Raw genomic sequence first — 21,262 nt, 5'->3', positions numbered from 1 at the left:
GCGTTGCGTTTAATGGCAACTCGTCCTTTTTTTGGCTAATAAAATAAATCTGATGATGGTACTGTGGTTCGCCACGTGTACCATAGAAAAGTTCCTAGGATGCATTGCTCCCCAAACACAAACTGTGCACCCAGTATCTCCATCCACCGCACACGCACCAGATCAGAATCCCTATCCATCGACGCCACAATGCGTCACTGAGAGACACAGAGAGAGGACCATGCCCAACAACACCATCACCACGTCTAACTGTCCACGTGGCATCCAATCAAAAGCCCATTTGCGGCGCTGACCTGGCAAAAATCCAGCAGCGATGGATTTTTGGCGGGAGAAGATATTTATTTATCTTAGCGGGGCGGGGCCGGCTCTTTCCCTATCGTACCAGACGGACCCCACGTCCAGGTCAGCCCCACGCCAGGACCCCGGTCCCACCCAATATTTGTAATACGAAAATGTTTTTGTTTTGCCCTCCAAAACGAAAAACCCCCCAGATTTTAAATTCCCTCCCGCAACCCAACGGCTGATACTATCCCACGTGTTCCAACCAAGAGGCAGGAACTCACCGATGACAGATGGCACGGACTACAGATCGGGCAGGTTGAAAATAGATCTACACCGCTAGATCGAAGATCAGCGGATGAGAACCTGCCCGAGACGTGGCCGGGCAGATCTGGACGTCTTTAAGAAGAGGGCCTGCCCCTCCTCTCGTTCCTCATTCTGGCGAGGGTCTGTGAAACCCTCTCTCTCTCTCTCTCTCTCTCTTCATCTCACCATTTCTCTGCTTTTTCCTGTTTTGCCATTTTCTTGGAATTATTTTCCCTCCGGTCGTCGTTGAAATTTCCGACGTAATTCCCGGCGACCAAATCATGTCGAGGTTTATCGCCGGCGATTAGCCGGGGACCTGACGGATCTGGCCCATTCGAATGGCGTCAGCCCTTTTGGCAAGTCGAAATGAACCGTCTTGGGGCGAACGCAAGGTTTATATGAGGAAATACGCCAACACAGCCTCCAATAATCCTCTCCTTAAGCTCAACCCTAACCCAAACCCCAACCCGTATCAGAATCCGAGCTTTAGCAGGCAATTATATGTCCCAACCCGGCAGAGTAAGGGGTCGGTGGCGCCGTCCGTGTCTGACGATACGGCGTCGCCGCCTCGGAAATCGATGAGCCTGAACGAGACGAAGGATTCTGAGTCACGTGGAGGCCACGTGACCTTCAATCTCGCGGCCTTCTCGAGGCATGAGCTGGCGGACCTGAAGAAGCGCCTCATCTCGGAGCTCGAGCAGGTCCGGAGCCTCTTGACCCGGATCGACTCCGAAGACTTGGGGTCCCGGTCCGGATACCTGGCGTCTAAGCCTCCGCCTCTTCAGCTAAACGACGTTGTGGACTCACCCAAGCACAAAGAGAAGAGGACGCCAAAGGCGAACCAGGCATATCCCTCGTCGGAGTTCCTGACCGCCGGAAAGACCAAGAAGGCGGGTCCGAAGAGCTCTGGCATCAAACGGCCCAACCCGTTTGGGTCGGGCAAAGATCTGAAGCGCCCGGCGCTGGACCACCCCGACACCGAGAAGCTCAACGCCATCATGATGAAACGGTGTGCTCAGATCTTGAGCAAGCTGATGAAGCACAAGTTCGGATGGGTCTTCAACACGCCGGTTGACACCGTCAAACTGGGACTCCACGATTACCACAAGATCATCAAGGCCCCGATGGATCTCGGCACCGTCAAGTCCAATCTGGACAAGAATATCTACTCTTCGCCGCTTGATTTCGCGGCCGACGTGAGGCTCACCTTCAACAATGCCCTAGCCTACAACCCTAAGGGCACCGATGTCAATTTAATGGCGAGCCAGCTCTTATCCTTGTTTGACGAAATGTTCAACCCGGCGTACCACAAGTTTGCGGCCGAACAGCGCCGAGTTTCAACCACAATACAAGAGCCACGGCCTAGGGTTTCGACTCAACAGCCACAGAGGCTTGCATCTGGTCCTGTGCCGGTGGCGATTGCGAAGAAATCAGAGACATTACCACTGCCAGCTCCGCCACAGCCAATGCCGGCTCCAGTTCTGGTTCCAGCTCCAAAGGCGAGGCCGGTGAAGCTGCCTAAGCCGAAGGCGAAGGATCTGAACAAGAGGGAGATGAGCTTCGAAGAGAAAGCGAAGTTGGGGGTGAGTCTGCAGAATCTGCCTCAGGAGAAGATGGGGCAGTTTGTGCAGATTATTCGGAAGAGGAATGGCCATTTAGCGCAGGAGGACGACGAGATCGAGCTCGACATCGAGACCATCGATACGGAGACGCTTTGGGAGCTGGACCGGTTTGTGACGTACCATAAGAAGATGGTGAGCAAGTTGAAACGACAAGGGCTTTTCATTCAAAACAACAGCAATACCCAGGTTTCGGCTGAAACCCAGATTGGAAACAAGGTAATAATAATGATGGCATTGCAATGTTGTGCTTCGAAGGCTATGGGTTTTTTGTTTTTGTTTTTAAAGCTTGATTTTGAGTGGTATGGGCGTTGTTGGTTTTGAATTGTAGTCCCCGGTGGTGAGCGAGGCGGTGGCGGAGGCGGTTCCAGCGCAGAAGAGCAAAAAAGTGGAAATTGGGGAGGAGGATGTGGACATTGGAGAGGAGATTCCTATGGGAAACTTTCCACCTGTGGTGATTGACAAAGAGGATGCTACTGCTTGTGCCAGTAGTGGGTCTAGCAGCTCTAGCGGTTCAAGCTCTAGTAGCGATTCCTCTTCCTCTAGCGGTAATGAAACTTAACACAACTTCTCTGTTTTCGTGGTGGAACTGTTGTGGTGTGTTTTTTCCCCTTTTCAGATGCTAATTTGAGCATGTGTTGCAGGTTCTGATTCTGGGAGTTCTTCAGCCAGTGACTCCGATGCGGACAGCGTGCAGTCACCGTTTGTTGAATCAAAAGAAGCTCAGGGGAGCTGAAGTTCTTCAGTGTGCAGTAGGATTAGTTTGTGAGATGGAGAAGCTCAAGCTTACCCAGAAGAAATTGATTGTAGACTACGGTAGTGGGTGAGAAGATTAAGGAAGTGGGTTTCGTTTGCATTGTTGCTTTTTGGTGTCAATGGTGCCGGATTGAACGAGGGGCCGAAGAGGGAAAACTCGGGTTGCTTTGGTGTGTGGTTCTGTAAAAAGTAAATGACCAGTTAAGGAGCAGCAGTAGATAGAGAGGAATGAGAAAAAAGCTTAGGTGAGAGAGAGAGAGAGAGAGAGAGAGAGAGAGAGTAGAGTAGTGAGGTAGGTGTAGGTTTTTTCTTCTTTTAGTGGGGGGACTGTAACAGAGGAGGAGGGAGGAGGAGGAAGAAATGGGATAATTTTTTGTAGCATACAAAACAACCACATGATTTTCAGAGTGGTCAAGAAGAAGCAATAGCAGAAAACATGTACAGTGAAGAAAATCATCATCTAAAACACAAGGCAAATGAATAGTTTGACCTCTTTACCCTATTTTTGAAGGGCACGGCAATGCATGCTTTTTCCTTATCTGTCAACACTACTTTATTAAAGCTTTTTTACTTTACTCTTTTTTTTGCACTTTTTTCCCCTCTAGCCTTGAGCCTTCTCACTTGTTTTATTATTAACTGAATTATGCTACACGATTCATTAAGTTTAAGGTAAACCAACTACAAATCATTATTATTATGGAACCCAACCTATGGACTATAGGATACCTCTTTCGGGAATGTCCCAAAAAAACAAAAAAAAGAATGGTTCTATTGGGGGATTGGTCTCTTCTCTCAAGTCTATCCAAAAAGATTAGACTAACAAACTAGTAGGGAATATACAGAAGGATGATGATGGTCTAAGATTATATAATTAAAGTTTATTAATACCTACACTAAGTAACCAAACCACCATTTAATAAGCTTCGGTCTTCACTCAGCTGTGGGGCCAAACTTTTGTGAGAAGTATTTGACGTCATCATGCTTGGGACTGGTGGTTGATTGATTGATGCTTGGACATCCGAGGGGGAATTTGGAATTTGGTCTTGAATCTCATATTAAAGAAAATTAGCCTTTAATAGCTCAATGTATGTATATGATAGATACAAAAGGCACTACGTTTTTTGTTTTATAATATAAAATACAAATATATTAACACACAATAATACATGCTTAAAATTATTAAAAGAGCATATATTACTTAGCATCGCTAAGGGATACATGACACCTTTAAAGATTAGGTAAGAAAATCTTTAACCAAATTTGGAGAAATTTTTTATTAAAAACAAAAAACGCCATTCAAAATACAAAAATGTTGACTGCAAATTCTTTGGAATTTTTAGCACCATTTATTAAATTTTTTGTTTTCTCTTCTCAAAACAAAAATATTAATAAAAATAATTCAATTTTATATCACATCAAAACACTTTGAAACCTAAAATAATAAAAAAAAATAAAAAAACACGTCACAGAACACAGCAAAACATAGCCACCATGTCTTACTATCATTAAAAATGAATACGTCAGTGAAAATCAGCTTCTTCTCGCTAATCACAATATGAAACAAAGACAATGCAAGACTCTTCGACAAAACTGAGAAAGAAAATGTATAAAAGTTCGTCATAAAGTAGAATGAACACGACATTTGGTTGGTAACATGAAAGACGTAAGTGAGAAATGTGTCCCTCGAATCTCCAGGCTTTTACACGTATGCATGAAATACCAAAAGAGGACAATCCGACTTGATTAGAGTTTCAACCACCCAAAAGAATTTGGTTGAGTTTGGTAAACGAGCTTGATGATGTTAAAAACCAATGAAAGGTAAAGAGAGAATAAAAGCCATCGGGGGCCATCTTCTTCGTCCTATCAAATTTCTTTTAGGAAACTTCCCGGAAAAGGGCAAAGGAGTAAAGCGGTGAAGGTGATGACCTTTGGTCCACGATTAGGATCGCACCCTATCAAAAACAGAAAACAGACTTTGCTATTTCATACAAACTATCAAAAACATCAAGATTCAATGACTCGAGAGTGAAATCCTCAAAATTCCACCTAGAGCATTCACACTCGGCTAGTCAAATTTAACTGCATCCGGCTAGCTATTTTATCCTAAAAATTGGTGAGCTGCTAAAGTACATGTGCTCTCACGTTAAAAAAATAACAGACATGCACACGACTATGATGGAATGTAAGAGATTTGAATAAGAAAGAATATTTAAATAGAATGGTGAAAGTTGATAGTTAAAATAGATAGTGTGATGTTGATGCTTTGGAAAAGTGGATAATTTAAATAGAAACGTGTGATTTTTTTTTTAGTTAAAATGGATAGAAAATCCGGTTAGGTGCTAAGAAAAAGCTGAAAATGTTAACCCCATATGCATATGGATATGCAGTCACTTGACCTTCACTTAATGACAATCGCTACAAGATGGTTATGCTTTCTATAATATAAACTAAAGAACTCCAATATCCATGTGCCAAAATAGTGAATACTGTTTGGAAACAATTCCTAGTGATTAAATTACCCATTGGCATTAAAATTCAAGTAAAATCAGTGTTCATAATGTTCATAATCCCTCCATTCTAGATGTCTGGCCCTTTGGCTAAGATCAAGAGCGGTCTTCTCTTTCTCTGTGTGTGTCAATTTCCGTACTTTTAGAACATCTTGGGTAGGGGTGGGCAGATTAACCGATTACCGATTACCGACCGATTAACGACTTTAACCGAACCGATATTAACCGTAACCGATAGTTATCGGTCGGTAATCGGTTAAAAATTTTATACCGATAAGCTTATCGGTCGGTTAAAATTTTTTTATCGGTTAACCGATATGACCGATATGACCGATAAGTTATTTTAATTTTTAATTTTTTTAAATTTTATATTTATTATTAAAAGTTAAAACCAAAACGACGTCGAATTTCCTTCCAATGAAGAATTTCAATTTTGCCATTTTGAATCAGATAAAGCTTGATTTTTTGGTTGACATATTTTGTTCATTGGAACGAAATGGGCTTCCAGAAGCTAGAACAGTAGAAACGATTTTGCATTTCTGCTCATGGAGCAATCTCAGATGATGCTCCCAGTAAGAGAAAGAGTTTATTATATTAATATAAACTAAAAAAAAAAAAAAAAAAAGCCTAATAAAAAGCCTAATAAAAAGCCCACAAAACTCAATCTAACAATTCTCAAATTAATTTTTGGCCCAATTAGCAATCAGTAAAAAAGCCCAATAAAAAGCCCACAAAAAGCCCAAACCGGTTTAACCGACCGATTACCGATTTGACCGATAATTTTCGGTTAAGACTTCTTATCGGTCGGTAATCGGTTAAGATTTGGTTAACCAATAACTTATCGGTTAACCGACCGATAAGTCCATTAACCGGTCTTAACCGACCGATACCCAGCCCTAATCTTGGGACTAGTCTCTCTACCTTAACCACAAAATTATTACCCTACATACATGGTTGTCCCTTCGTCCCATCCCATACGGTGCGACAATCAACAAGACCAACTACTCAATCAATCTAACATGTGATCATCTATATCAACATTGAAAGAGGTCTCTCTATCAGTGATCACATGCGAACAAAACAGTACTATGTAGTAATGGTTTGTAAATTAGCAGTAAAGTGCCTTAACACTATTTACCATGTAAAACTTTTTTAAGTCCTTTTCACCACTAACTGCTGAACCAACCGCATTTATTTTCAATACTAGAATGACACAATGGAGCATAATGAGGATACACCTACCTTTATCATCTTTCGGATTGAACTGAACAATTTTGCAAAGGTTGATACACCGCTCCTGGTAGCAGTGAACAAGCTTGTGTATTGATCTAAATCTGGATTGAGGTTACGTCTCTGACTTGTCTGCCTATGTGTCATAAAACACAAACAAAAAGCACTTGAATTTGCAAGTTAGAAGTAAAATAAAAATAAAGTTTATTAAGATGAATCAAATCCCTTGTTAATTAGAGGTAGAAGATAACTAGCAATGGGTTCAGCAAGAGTGAGGCTTACAGGCTAGTTGAGTTACCGTTAGATAAGATGATTTCAATTTTTGAACCCAATCTTAAACTTTCAGTTCCCATTCATATGGTTCGAAGCAGAATCGTTTCCCCTAAATGATTGAAGACAGAAGCTACAATCAAGTAGGGGTAAGACCAAAAATGTTTCTAAGCAGTTTTAGAAGCTGTGACATCTCAGATGAATGACTAATTAGTGCAAAAACATAACAAGCAATCGTTTTCTAGTTTGTCAATGTAATGCCCCGCCCTAAATTCAAGGGCAGAAGTGGAGCAATTCTGCCCTTGAATTTCGGGCTGGGCGTTACAGTCGTTGCTAAGCTTTTGCAGGAAAATACAAGTGTCTTCTAATTTGCTACATCAGCAGAGAAACAAAACAGTTTGATGGCGACTAAAGCCTCTTTTGTTTGCTCTACACCAATTTGAGGCATTTATTATGCTTTCAATCCAAATGGCACTTTATGTTTAGAGATGTCAACCTAAGTCTAGTCTTAATAGTAATTAGTATGTCATGTCTGAATATAATAATCTTGATAAAATTAGTTAAGCACCTAAGAGAGTGGCATGGGCCTGCCAGTAATAACTAGCATCCAGGCCCACAATACAAAATATAATATGAATAAGCAGTAATGATGGCTCAAAGACAACCTACCTGACAGGTTATTGTTGGAGCTAAGTTTTGCGCAAGGGATAAAAGGAGGGAGACTGAGAAACAAAGGATCCTGGGAGCATAGATGATCTTCATTAACAATGGCCATTGGTTGCAGGGCACTAAATTAAAATTTTCTCTAACCAATAACGTTAACAAATGTTGCATTCTGTAATTATTTTTGTTTTTTTACTTCCTTTCTTTTTTTTTGCCACTTTTTTTTCTCACTTTTATTCCTTTCCCTTTTATTCTTCTAGCATCTAATAAAGACAGCCTGGTAACAGTTAACATGACTTGTAAGCAGTATTTGAGTCTACCATAAATATGGACACAGCTGATTCTGGGCCCCTTTCTCCTCTAGATTGGCTCTAAATATTCATGGGTGGTACAAGCTTCTTTTTTGGAAAATCCTTTTGAATAGCCTCTCCCCAAAGGGCAAATTTATTTCGGTTCATTCCTCCCCAAGATAAGCAGTCTAACAACTCAAAAAACTGCTAGCCAAATTTGGTACTATCACTCCAAAAGGATTACTTAAGTTGCAATTAGAGCTCCTTAAAATTACTTATAAAACTCAGTCTCACCTAGTGAAAAACCAATGTGACACTTGGTACCCATGAGCATTAGGAAAAGCGGTAGTCAATTTTGGGCTATCATTCTAAAATGATTAGTCAAGTTGCAATTGGAGTTTATTAAAATCACTTATAAAATGTTAGTCTCATCTAGTAAGGAACCGATATAGGACATAGCATCTATGAGTATCTTTATAATCCACCCACTCAATATATATAATTTCTAATGACCCAGAGAAAACACTAGCCACATCTGTTCTATCATTCCAAAAGGATTAGTTAAGTTGTAATTGGAGATCCTTAAAATCACTTATAATACTTAGTTTCACATAGCAAGGAACCAACATGGAACTTAGCATCCATGAGCATATTTATAATCTATCCATTCAATATGGGCAATCCACCAACCCAATGTGAGACTAATTTTCTGGGGGTGTCACAAGCAAAGTCTCTAATGCCCTCTGTCACTCGAGTACAAAGAATCTTGAGCATCTCTTCTTAGCTTGTCACTTCTCAAGCCTATCTTTGAATGGGTTAAAATCATCTTGAACCCCCCTCTACTATTAATTTAGCGGATGACCTCCATTTTAGGCTCTTTGCTGTTTCTGCTTTGGAACTTATTTGTTTAACAAGGAATAGGCTCATCCATGATAATTCTGTTCCCTCAGCCTTGCAGCTTGGCTCCCTTGACAAAAAGGTGAGCCTTTGACCATCTTCACGTGTGGGAATCTATCTCCCCTGCTCCTCAGATCATCCCTTTAGCTTTGCTTGGTTGTTTATCTTACTCACAAACAAAAAAAAACCTTACTATCCTTATCTCAAATTTGGTTTCTTCAAATCTTGAAAGACACAGCACTGAAGCTAGGAAATCCAACAAAACAACCTATATTGGTTTTTGGCTCTTGATAAAAATTGAAGATCTGAAACTGTGGTGGTTGATTTATGGAAATTTTCTGAACAACTGAGGAAGTGTTGATTTTCACTCTTCACATCCAAGCGAGGTATACACGTAGGACTGACTATAACATGCACTAGTTAGAGGGAAAACTACAGGATGCATACTATTTGATCTGCTGCTTTTTTCACTACACACTCCACAGATTGATAAATTTTTACTTTCACAATGAAGGTCATCTGCAGTATTTGCTGCATTGAAAGTTGGCCTTCCTTTTGGCACGCATTAGCAACTCTTCAAAAGATGCAACGATTTGCTACTTTCTAAATAGAAAATGAAACATACCTCATCTGTGATAAAATTGAAGTCAGCTATGGATTCTGTTAAATTGTTTATCTCAAGGCCTACAAGTATCACCAAGATCATCATGCTCACGACTCCATTATCTAACTATCAACCTTCCATGACAGCCTAGGACATGTACGACCGTCAAAGCCATCACCAGTACCGCCTCAAAAATGATTATCTCCACAACATTAGTTTAAACGTTAAACTACGCCTTAGCACCGCTATTGATAAGGAGAAACATATATTACTACTGTACAAAAGTTGGCAGAATAGGATTGCCTTTCAAGAGATGTTGCGGAGTTAAACAGTTAAGTAACAAATGGGGTATCAAAATAAAAGGCAGCAAACCTACATAAAAGATTGAAACTAAAGCAAGGTAATATAGTCACTTAGGGCTATTAAACAAAGAGATACCAAGATTGAAAATAGCAAGGTAATATAGTCACTCAGGGCTGTTAAACAATGAGATATAACCATGAATAATTAATAGAAAGGAGGCACTATATAATTTTCACATACCTTCAAATGGTTGATCGATAGTTGTTCTTTTGATGGATAAGAGAATTTTTGTTTAATTTTCCAATGTTCTATAATCTGCAATGCTGCTGCAACTGCACTACTTCACACTGATATTTATGTATTATTCAATAGCCAGATTATTGAAGAATCTTCTCTTGAGACAACCAACTAGTTTGAAACCAGCTACACTTGGTTTTAAAAAGAAAAGGAAAAAAAGCAATAAACAGACACAATATATCTTGACTTTACTTCCGCTAAGCAGAGCCAATATCTTTAGAGAAATGCTACATGTACTACTAATCTGTATATTTCACGTCAATGGTTATTTTCACTGTTACATCAAGATTTCTCATATCTTTATTACTAGATAGTAATGCTGGCCAAAAACTTGCCCTTTTTGCATAATAGGACCTCCCACAATTTGAATCTACATTTTTGTTTTGAGAAATCGCTAGCAGGTATTCATAAAGTGTACTTACGGTTGGATATTTTTTTTTCTTCTCATGATGCTTCACTAGTCTATTAAATCGGTTAAACAGATCAGTGAAATCATAAGCCATAGTAGACAGACTTTACCTGGAAATAAAGGCTTGTCATTCAACAGAACGAATTAGAAAAAACTTTAAGCCTCAAACAATCCAAGAAACAATGCCAGCCACTTAAGTTACAGTCACTGATGATATGGAGGCTATTATTAAGGTCACTATAAGATAACAATTAGCCACGGGCAGTTAGTGTAGATACATCTCTCATAACGTGAAGCAAAACTCTGGATACGTATGAGAATCGCTACGATCTCTACATACTGCGTTGGTTCTTAAGATCTCAGCCAAGTAAAGGGAGGAGAAAAGGGTTCTTCTAAAGAAGAAGTCCACCCACATGAACTGGATAATAGCCCCATAAAAAATAAAAAATAAGAAACAAACAAAAAGAGTTCTGCAGAGGTTATCTCAACAAATCCATAACAGAAAGAGCACAAGAGCCACTTGAGGATGGGAGAGTGAGGCCCATACCTGTGCTTCTGGTTCAAAATGGTATTTGCTAGCACTGGAATCAGTATTGAGGGTCAGGTAACCTGAAATGAAAGATAAGGTGGCATCATCCCTGTTTTGCCCAAATGCCCAAACCTGATGAAAACTACATTTAAATTAATACGACTTAGAAATCTGAATCAACTTACAAAAAAAGTAGAAATAAGTTGAGAAAGAGAAAGATGATTGTAATCGTGCAGGGCGGGAGACAAATCATATCATGCATCCCTCAGATTGAGACAGTGCTGTGTGTGTGTGTGTGCAGTTTCAACTCGAACCCAGATTGACAACTAGCCCGACGTCTATCTCTGACTCATGGCAGCTTCAGAGTAATTTTACACAACCCGATTGGAAATCAAGAACCCCAATATCAGATATAAAGGAAAACAAACAAAGAATTGCAGGGAATATGAAAAAAAATTGAAATATTGTTTGAATAATATGAGGTAAACGATTGGGAACATACTTGAGATATCTCTGGAACCAAAAATGGTATACAAATGGTTTTATTACCATTGATGTTCATTGAACAACAGAACAAACGATCAGTACTAAAAATGAGAAATGAACCTTAACAATCAAAAAAATTTCTTTTACCAAAAATGGACGTAAATGTCTGGTCTGTCATAAAAGTAACATATGGAAAGGCAGAATTAAATGCGTCAGATTAACAAAAGAGGAAATAAAAAAAAAAAAAAAAAAAAAAAAAGTAAATTTATAATATTTAATGTTGTGGGTTACTTTTCTTTTTTCTTCACGGTTAAGATTTTGGCGTTGAAGATTGAACGAGTTTGAACGGGTCAAAACCCACCACTCCAAAAGCAGGATTCATGAATTAAACCTAGTGGCAAAGCTGACCACTTCAGACGTTTTTTTACGGTTGGATAGAGCTCGAGTCCATATTCGGTTGAAACTGAACCCCTTGTAATTGAAGCATGGGTCTCATAATAGGACACGAAAAACACGTGTTCTAATTCCAACTAATCCAATTCTACCCCGTTATTCTCTCAATAAATCAACCTCGTCAAGTGTATTAAAATTGAACATGAAGCTTGTAAACCACTGTAAAGGGAATTTGACACAATTGCCAACCAAAACTTGAGGCATCAAATGATGCTGCCTTTTACCCTTCCCTCCTTCATTGTTCTGCCTCATCTTAGCTTGGTGATGATGCGACATTACCTGCCAGACGACATATTTACACACAAATGGAGAGTAGGATTTGCTGGTCTTACGACTTTTCATGTTGTGTGGGGGCTGCTAAGAAGCAAGGCATTTTATACTAATAATCAGTATTCAATTGAATGAGAATTTCTTGGAATGCAATCAATTCATACCAAACTCATAACAATTAATATAATAAGAGTTAATACTTCATATACATGAAAGAAATGTGCAAAGGATGACCAATGCAAGGATTTGACGGTTTTGAAGAACAAATTATTGACCAAATACACCGTAAAGAACACAGCTTTATTAGATAGCTGTAGTTGGTACAATAGACATTGTACACTGTATAGATAACTTTATATATTGCATGAGCTTCTTGCTAATCTCGCATGATGCGCGAGCACATCAAGCGGCCACTGTTTTACTGGCATCGATGGATATTTCTTTTGAGTGTTCATCAGCGCAGGAGTTACTAGCTTTATTTTCATACGCAGATTTACTGCCACACCCACCACTACCACCACACCCACCGCAGCCACCACTCTTCACCATGTTTCCACACCCACCGCCGCAACCACCACCACACCCACCGCAGCCACCACTCTTCACCATGTTTCCACAGCCACCGCCACAACCACCACCACCACAACCACCACCACAGCCACCACAGCCACCGCTCTTCACCATGTTTCCACAGCCACTACCACAGCCACTACCACAACCTCCACTAGACAAGCTGTCTTTTTCTGGTATTGCAGCCTTTTCTTCAGCCATGTCCACACTCAACTCTACTTCATTTGCTACAGAAGTGGTCAGATTGGTTCTCATGTCTTCCTCATGGAAACCATTGACTGTTTCAGTTGGGCTATCCATCTCCAAAATTTTGCAATTTACACCAAATCCATTATATCCTTCCCTCTTGAAGATATCAGTGAGTATAAATGCGGATATAATTCCAGGCATCGCCATCCATTCTTCCTTGACCTATTCAATTTTAAACAATGATAATAAGAAAAGGTCATGTATGTCAAACATTTTTAATTCACAAACTTGGTAGTTGGCAGCATTTTACCTTGAAAAGTCCTGATTTCAACTCAAGTAATGCCACTGCTTTTCCATACGGATCTTCCCTAGAGAATTCAACTGCTGTCATAAAGTCCTGTTCACTTGTATGCTTCTGACAATGTTTGGGTTCATATTCCAGCTTTCTGCCAGAGAAGAATTTTACCTGCAGCAAGAAAATAAATTCAACAGATAAAAAATACAAGTCCCTTCAAAAGATTATCTTAAGTTCAGTCCTATCCTGAAGGCAACAAATCTATCAGGCGATAAATGCCATAATAATGCTACAGTAACTCGGACACAAATGTGCAATACAGCACAAACATAGACATCTAAATAAAAATGCAAACGCTTTGCCAAAAGAATTAATACATAAATTAAAGAAATAAAAAAAAAACTAAAAGAAAAGGGCAATTTTCCCGCAACACATAACTGACATAAGGACATTGCACGTACAGATGCACTAAAAGGATGGTCAGAAAGGTATGCATGCAAACCCTGTAAAAGTTCAAGAGGAAAAATTCCCCATATGGTATATCACAATAATTTCAGCATAGTTTCATAAATTTCGAGTCTCTGGCACTGCTCTGCTAGTCTCTAGAGAGTGGGTAAGTTAAGCAAGCACTACTCTATCACCAAATCTGCTCCAATTGGTAGTTTCTTAAAAAAACTTAAAACGGTGTTAAAAGTGTGACCCACCATGTGGAAGCTACTCTTATTCAAGATGTTCTGGCTATCTGAAAAGCAAGTCTGCCATAACACGGTTTTGCAAAATCCTAAAATTTCTAGAATGATGAGGCAATGAAGAACCAGAACTGATGCATACCTTCCTACTGCCCATGAGCTCAAAGAGATGGCCATCGTCACCCGATTTCTTTTGAAGATGAAGGGACCAGCGAGAATCCATTAAAGACCATGCAGTTCCGACAAACTCTGCAAGAGTGTGTGTTTCACCAGAAAAAGTAATGCCAATCACCTCCTTCCTAGGAATGCAGTTTTCTCTCGCCCTGTCATTCTTTGAGTCTCTGAAGTGCAATTTATATAGGCAAAAATTCAAAATTCACAGCTTCAGAATATCTTATAGCATCTAAAACCACCAGTGAATCATACACTATTTCAATATTCTAAAAATAATAGCAAATCTTACAGCAACACTGATTTCAAGATATCAATTCCCTCAACTTGGAAGGGCCAATAAATTATCATAGCAAATTAGAACGGTTAAAACACTATATTTAGTCAATAATATGAGAACTTTGTTTCGAGTATATTAATCTAGTTTAATTGATTCCTTCCAGAACTGCAACTATTAAAGATCTCCAGATAACCCGTATTTCTCACTTGCTCAGATTTGAATATTATATCGAAACATTGGAAATCAAAGTCTCTGGAAGCAAGTTATTTAAAATGGGGCAATGAACCAATGCTGGCATAAAAAGGTTCTCTTCGCCAGCATGCGAAGATTATACAACAATAAAATTGTATGATTACAATGGAAGACTATACAACAATAAAGGCTCAACCTCTCTAATTTAAACCAACCATACGAAGATTATACATTATAAAGTTCAGGTTCAGGAAATGAAGATTTATAAGATGAGAGAAGAACGGTATACCCTAGCCTCAACCTCCACCCATTGAATTTTAAAACTGAGATAGAATGTCCCCACCAATATGGGAATTGAATTTTATGTCTGTTTATTAGAATGTGCATGTTTGCCCAAGGGTTCTTATTCTTAAGAATCAAATAATAATAATAACAATAATACTCACCAATCCAAGTTCTCCTATGCAATTATAAAGTGCTTAGCATAGGCTCAACCTACCTAGCAAGACTAACATCCATATCTTAACAATATAGATTACAGGGTCATTAATCTGAACAACACACACACATACATGCATGCGATCATAAATCATAAGCAATATATTTGTGCAAACATACAGAATCCTACCCATGTACATACACATACATATAGTTCAGAAGAGTTGGAAGGTAGTGTTAACCCATTGTGTAGCAGAAATTGCGGGCAAAATTGTACCTCATTTGGAGGCTGATGACCTCTGCATCAGTTTCATCAATGACAAGCGTTGAGCTCTTGGCGTGCTGAACTTTTCCCGGTAGTGGGAAGAAACAAGAACTTTTTGAAAATGGTCGAGAACGAATCATGCGAAGCACATGTGGTGCTGAAGATGGAACAGTGAAAGAGACAGCAACTCGAAGGCAGATTGGTTTTGAGATCTTATTGCTAGAACTTGGCACCAACTCCAACCATTTTTCCACTGAAAGTTTAGAGACTGGGACCAGAAATTCTTGGAGAGAGAGTGAAGTAGAACCCAATATTTTTGGAGCCCTAGTTATTGGTAAGTTGGAAGTTGAGTGGGATATGAGTTCAAAGAGCAGCTCTCCTGTCGGTTCACATTGAAAAGAAGCAACCTGTTTCTCTCCAGACTCGGACAAAATACTCAGTTTGCGCTTAGCATTAAAGAGTGCATCAGGTTGTCTCTTACAAAATGAAACAAAGAGACTTCCCTTGTGCCCCTCTGGTAAGTTCCTAACTTCGACAAACTCCAGAAGGGCCTGAGAAAGGAATTTGAAAAAAAAAATGATAGCTTTCAACAAAAATGGCTCAGGCTGCATACCCCAACATAATACATGAACATTTATTATATAGAACCAGAAGCTATAAGCAGCTCATTACTCGCGCTAAATCATAGGATTGACAATCAGGAAATACTGTCAACAGAATACCTTTGTTTTTTTTTTTAAAAAAAAAAATCTCATAATTTTGTCATAAGTGCTAGTATTAATTTTTATTTTGGCACAAGTTTTGCATCTTTAAACACAATCATAAATTATCTAAAATAATAATACTAATCCTGCGCAATGTAATGAGACTTTTTCTGTCCAAAAAAAGAAAAGAAAAAGAGTACTCCATGAAGACACTTATGACTTCTATAGAGTAACATGTTAGGCTCCAAGAGAGACAGAGGGAGAGATCCAATGACATGCAACAGATAGAAAATAAAAGAATACCAGATCTGGGAGATGGCATAAAAGAGGTGATTGGAGACTACCTCCACAACCTTCAGCTGGGGAAGCTGAATTGTATTCTGAAACTCGTTGGACGCATCTACCTCCTTGCCAATCATGTTTGATAAGCAAGGAGTGGTTGTGAGAGGAGATGGGGCACTGCCCCTATGCATTGCCCCAGCTTTCCAATACCTTGTACCAAATGTCTCTTCCCACTGCTTGGTAGTTCCAGAAAAACCAGTATCCAGTTTCTTCCCTTTAGTTCTGTCTGAGTCCATGTCATCATGCTCCAAAACCTTTCCAAGTACTTCTTTGAGATCTTTACAATAAGAAGCAGGATGCAACTGATGAGTGTGCCAGATGAGGTCAATGTCGTAGGTAGGAACGCAAAAGCGTTTTATAGACTTCTCCCTGTTTCTCTTAATTAGGTGCAAAAATCCTTTATACCTAGCAACAGCTCCTTCAAGAAAGAGATCATTATTCATATGGGGTCTGGATACCTGTCACAAATATGTGGAAGGAAACTTACACTTTTGGAAAACAAGAGATACATCATGTGATAACTGATATGTGTACGAGTCCCGGCAGGCATCTTTGAAGCAATGGTTAACAACGTAAAAAATATTAATTAGAATTATAATCAAGCCAAAGTAGATGGCCTAGAAAATACACCGTGCTATTTGACCATTCAACTTACATTGTAAGGGGTGCTGGCACTTCCATTAATTATAAAGAATTTATCACTTCACACTATTTATTAACTTGCCTTTCATCATCAATGGATTCATTGACTATCAAGTCACTACAAAGCCTCATAAAGCCAATGATCTGAGACAATATCAAGATTGAGATCTCAGAAATGAAAGTTCCTTGTAACACCCACATTATGGAGCTATATAACAACTTACTTCCAAATCATGCATCTCAAAAATGGACCATTGATTAAGGGCAATTCCAATATGAAGGCATCATATGATCCTGTCATAAACTGATATTGCTAATACAATTGAAGTAGTAAGTCCAAAAATCATCCACCTTATCTTTTAATCACAAATTGAAGACATTAGGAAGTAGGACCTCAGTTGCCCAAATTTATGGGCTACACTTCAAAAAAACAAAAGTTCATTATCACTATTACCTGGTAAAAGAAAGGACTCTGCCTTTTAACTGCCGAAACCAGATCATATTTAGTGCACTTTTGAACACCAGGAAGTGTCTCGGAGATATTTTCTGAGAATGCTTGAGTTATGTTGAAGTTGTAGGGTTCTTCTGGATACAGTCTATTCCAAATTTCTTCTGTTTGTCTTTTACAAGTGCCTTGAATGGAAGACACGACATTAGAATTGTCAAGGATTCTTCCATAAAGTTCCTCACAGTCAGATTTGTATTGTACCTGAATAACAAAACCACAAAAAAGAGAATTAAAGTTAAAAAAGAGCTTAGCAATCCGACTTCAATGAGAAAAGAGAAACTGAATAGAAAAAGAAAATGATAATTCTATGTTTTTGGTGTAGAAGCCTACTGGATTAAGCCTGTGACAATGCCAAACCCATTCACAATCAAGAGGAACAACCAAAGGCCCTTCAGAAATCCGGGACTCAGAATGCTTGGCAAGTAAGGGAAGCCAACAAGCATTATACCTGAAATTAGCATATTCATGATTCAGAACTTCTATTTGGAGTATTTATAGAAAACTCTAAATGCATGTACTAATGCATACTACCATAAATAATATTTATATAGGAATTACTATTATGGTTCATGGATTCAAACCTTCTTCTCCTTAAATTAGATAGGCATATTCAAACCTTTAGAAACGAAAGCTCATAAACTTGATCTTATTTTGCCTTGACAAATTAAGTACAAAAAGACTTTAACAGCAACAGGAAGCCCAAAACAAACAAATTTACACCACTATTCCCTAATAAAGAACCCCCCCACCCCTCCAAAAAAGAAAAGAAATGTATGTGTGATTACACATTGGATGAAATTGCGCAACAAAATGCAAAAACTGTTTGTCAGAATGCTTTACCTGTAGATGGCCCTCTTGAGGTCAGGGCCATCATAGAGGTAACGATTCCTATCAACAGCGGCAAGAAACTGAAGCTGCTGTTTGGCCGCAACCACAAGGTCAACACTTGTCAAAATCTTTTGCGCTTCATTCCACTCAAACTCTTGCTCCCCTTCCATATTCTCTCAAATCTAACCAAAGAAATACCACCTTTCAGCAACTACATGATATAATAAAAACTTACAATTCATAGTAATCTATAACACTAACAGCATGAGTTCATCCACATAGTACATCAGAACCAAATACCCAATACACAAAGATCCCAAAATCGTAACTGAATTTAATAGATGAATCAAATTCTTAGCTGTAGTTTAGTTCCAAATTGGGTATCAATGTTCATAATCAACTACACTCCTTTTTTTTTTTTTTTTGCCAAGCATTAATCACCTATAGAACAAGCGCTAATCAGAGAAGTGAAAAAATGGAGAGAGATCTTCATAATTCATAAACTTACAAAGAGCATCCAAACTATATAGAATTCAAATTGAACCCATAATTATTTAGAAACTAAATCGAATTGAAATGTCAAAGCACCACACCAGACATGAAAGAATCAAAATTTTTACATCTAAGAATTTTTAGAATTTATAAAAATAAATAAATATATATAACTCTTACCAACTTTTTGCTCGCCGAGAAAACTGAAGACAAATGAAAGAAAAGAAAACACAGACGCAAATTTCATATGAAAACGAAAAAAAAAATCAAACTCAACAACACAAAGACATCAACTATCTCAGCATACTAGACACTTTGTTTCGTTCTCCAGGATTGGAAACAACGAAAATCCCAACATGTAAATTTTATACTCATTTCTTTTGTCAACGTTTTCTTGGAAACCAAACAGAACTAAATCTCCAACTCCTTCGATATTCGCCAACACCAATTGGATTTACAACAAACACAAATATTTCTCTACAATTACATTAAAAAAATCGCAATTCAACTAGAAATTAAGAAAGTCAAATCAAAATATCAACACCTTCTTTACGTTGCTTTGCGTACTCTGTTTCTTCTTTTAATTTTCCTAATCAAAATTGTACGTCAAATCTATTTATAGTGGTCTGGGAAACGTACAAATTTTCGAAGTGACCAAATTATCCTTGCCTGAACCAACGAATTAACTGCCGAGGTTAACTTTCTTTTGAGATTTTTCTTGGTCATTAGGGTGTTACACAAGGATATATACATCCTTATAATTTTAAATAAATTGTAAATTTTTAAATTATAAAATTTAGGTCATTAATTTTTGTTCACAATTTTTTGTTACCAAAAACTTAATAAAAATATACTTAAATTCTCAACTGTAACATACCACATTTTTTATGTGTGACATTTTTCAATCATTTCAATTCCTAAAAACAGTCTAAATTTCATAATTTATTTAAAATTATAAGATCGTTTCCCAAGCATTTTGATGCCTATAAGTGACATTTCCTAGCGTTTGGATCAAATAGCATCCTTGTTGATACAAGCAAGTTATGTGACTTACATAATAAAATACAGCATCGAATGTATTATCTAAGAATGACTTTTATTTAAGATTAATGTCATCAATTATTGAAATATTTGTTATGAATGTTAGTAAAGGAAAATATGATTCATAAAGCTTGATTTAGAATGAATAATGAATTGGAAATTGAGAGGAAAAGAGTCCATATATATATATAAGAGTTGTTTTGATTACTTTAATGGATTTTGAGATAAAGATGTGATATTTGAGAGGTTGTGAAAATGTTAGATATTGTATTATAATGAAGAAGACGTCGAATTTAATAGCTAAAAAAAAAAAAAAAAAATCCGATTTCAAACAAAAAGTACTTTGAATTATTCCATATATATATATATATATATATATGTGTGTGTGTGTGTGTGTGTGTGTGTGTGTTTCTTTTTACCTACGTCTTGGAAGAAGCAAGGAAAGGATGAAACTTGTATGATGAAACATCCTCCTCACTTTCTTCATTTTCTACAATAATTATTGTAACCATGGGTAGAGGACAAATTTGTAAATTTGAAGCTGGTGACTGCCCAGTGCATGTCAAAGTGGGCATAACAATTATTTTATTTATTTATTTATTAAGAAATTAGGTGCATAATTTGATGGGTAGGGTAGGGGACAAAGGAGTTAGCTGAAGATGCTCAACCTTTTTAAACAGAAGAAAACAAGGAAGTACGTAAGCAAAACATGAACCCTCCAATCCTCGTCCTTCACGATCCACGACATACATGTGTTTCCTTTTTCGGTTTTTTGGGCATGCAACAGATAATTTGGTGGTAGTACAACAAAAGTTATCTATGTATGTATCGTACCAATATCCGCAGTACGTAGTAATTATGATTAAGTTTTTTCAATTCAATTTAGAGTAAAACCTTATCCATTCCCACATATCCCACGCAAAAGCAATTATTTTGATGAAACTTTGTCCAGTTTAGAGTAAATCATGTTGCTTTTTCTAGAAAAGGAGGGGAAAATGGTTATATCTTCATTAAAACCATTTGCCAAACTACACCAAATTGGCACTGAAGATTATCTTACCCCTCTTCCAAGTGCGACCACTTATACCTGAGTCAACTATGGAGCTAAAGATGCATGATTGTTACCTTTCAATTGTGGGATTCATGGGTCACAACTTAAAGCATAGAACTGCAAATTTATGCTTAAGATGAACTTGACAACTGATAGTAGTGTGACGCAGGACACAACTGAAGTTGTTATGAGAACTTACGATAATAAACAAAAACTAAAGATTGAAGGTGAAAGAATATTTAAGAAGAGAGGAAATAACAAATAGAGAATAGAAAACCCTGGCCGTCCCAAAGAAAAACAGAGAATAACTATGAAAAAACTAAAATTTGAATAAAACTCGAAGTGTTGAATCAAGCCCACAAGTTGGGCTTATATAGCTGAAGCAAAACAACTTTTT

The 21,262-nt window shown here is 38.1% G+C and overlaps 2 protein-coding genes and 1 long non-coding RNA gene across 7 annotated transcripts; 1 reads left to right on the top strand and 2 right to left on the bottom strand.

The window, feature by feature from the left end:
* Positions 1 to 712: 712 nt before the first annotated feature.
* Positions 713 to 3,535, top strand: LOC132170576 (transcription factor GTE7). The gene is made up of 3 exons (XM_059581600.2): positions 713 to 2,423; positions 2,536 to 2,752; positions 2,849 to 3,535. Exons 1-3 carry the CDS (start codon positions 924 to 926, stop codon positions 2,938 to 2,940), a joined length of 1,809 nt encoding a protein of 602 aa, XP_059437583.1. The 5' UTR covers positions 713 to 923; the 3' UTR covers positions 2,941 to 3,535.
* Positions 3,536 to 4,552: 1,017 nt separating this feature from the next.
* On the bottom strand, positions 4,553 to 11,499 carry LOC132168869 (uncharacterized). 3 transcript variants are annotated; one of them, XR_009438935.2, is made up of 4 exons: positions 11,462 to 11,499; positions 9,965 to 11,317; positions 6,710 to 6,833; positions 4,553 to 4,912 (listed from the first exon to the last, which is right to left on the bottom strand). It is a non-coding gene; the product is annotated as an uncharacterized LOC132168869 (long non-coding RNA). The 3 variants fall into 3 exon arrangements; XR_015910429.1 differs by lacking the exon at positions 4,553 to 4,912 and having other exon boundaries at positions 6,377 to 6,833; positions 9,965 to 10,071; positions 10,978 to 11,317; XR_015910418.1 differs by lacking the exon at positions 4,553 to 4,912 and having other exon boundaries at positions 6,377 to 6,833.
* Positions 11,500 to 12,323: 824 nt separating this feature from the next.
* LOC132168868 (glycine-rich domain-containing protein 1) lies at positions 12,324 to 19,371 on the bottom strand. Of its 3 annotated transcripts, none has more exons than XM_059579945.2 (9): positions 19,318 to 19,371; positions 18,294 to 18,463; positions 17,784 to 17,901; positions 17,400 to 17,654; positions 16,306 to 16,761; positions 15,270 to 15,808; positions 14,054 to 14,252; positions 13,238 to 13,393; positions 12,324 to 13,149 (listed from the first exon to the last, which is right to left on the bottom strand). In XM_059579945.2, the coding sequence occupies exons 2-9, from the start codon at positions 18,449 to 18,451 to the stop codon at positions 12,571 to 12,573; spliced, it is 2,460 nt and encodes an 819-aa protein (XP_059435928.2). In that variant the 5' UTR covers positions 18,452 to 18,463; positions 19,318 to 19,371; the 3' UTR covers positions 12,324 to 12,570. The 3 variants fall into 3 exon arrangements, with proteins under 3 accessions (XP_059435928.2, XP_059435927.2, XP_059435929.2); XM_059579944.2 differs by lacking the exon at positions 19,318 to 19,371 and adding an exon at positions 18,954 to 19,297; XM_059579946.2 differs by lacking the exon at positions 19,318 to 19,371 and having other exon boundaries at positions 18,294 to 18,683.
* Between the last annotated feature and the right edge of the window lie 1,891 nt (positions 19,372 to 21,262).

The sequence above is a fragment of the Corylus avellana genome, chromosome 1 (assembly GCF_965113065.1).
Source record: "Corylus avellana chromosome 1, dhCorAvel1.hap1.2, whole genome shotgun sequence".
In the NCBI taxonomy this organism is placed as follows: Eukaryota; Viridiplantae; Streptophyta; class Magnoliopsida; order Fagales; family Betulaceae; genus Corylus; species Corylus avellana.
The sequence above is the reverse complement of the archived record's forward strand: the minus strand, read 5'-3'. Positions and strand labels throughout refer to the sequence as shown.

What these genes read in the sequence shown, in the direction of transcription:
- LOC132168868 (XM_059579945.2), bottom strand. Translation starts at nt 18,451, where the DNA reads ATGGAAGGGGAGCAAGAGTTTGAGTGGAATGAAGCGCAAAAGATTTTG. An exon ending in AGAGTCCTTTCTTTTACCAG is followed by an intron (nt 16,762 to 17,399) that starts GTAATAGTGATA and finishes TATTTGTGACAG; the next exon opens with GTATCCAGACCCCATATGAA. An exon ending in CCCAGCTGAAGGTTGTGGAG is followed by an intron (nt 15,809 to 16,305) that starts GTAGTCTCCAAT and finishes TTCCTTTCTCAG; the next exon opens with GCCCTTCTGGAGTTTGTCGA.
- LOC132170576 (XM_059581600.2), top strand. Translation starts at nt 924, where the DNA reads ATGGCGTCAGCCCTTTTGGCAAGTCGAAATGAACCGTCTTGGGGCGAA. An exon ending in AAACCCAGATTGGAAACAAG is followed by an intron (nt 2,424 to 2,535) that starts GTAATAATAATG and finishes TTTGAATTGTAG; the next exon opens with TCCCCGGTGGTGAGCGAGGC. An exon ending in CGATTCCTCTTCCTCTAGCG is followed by an intron (nt 2,753 to 2,848) that starts GTAATGAAACTT and finishes CATGTGTTGCAG; the next exon opens with GTTCTGATTCTGGGAGTTCT.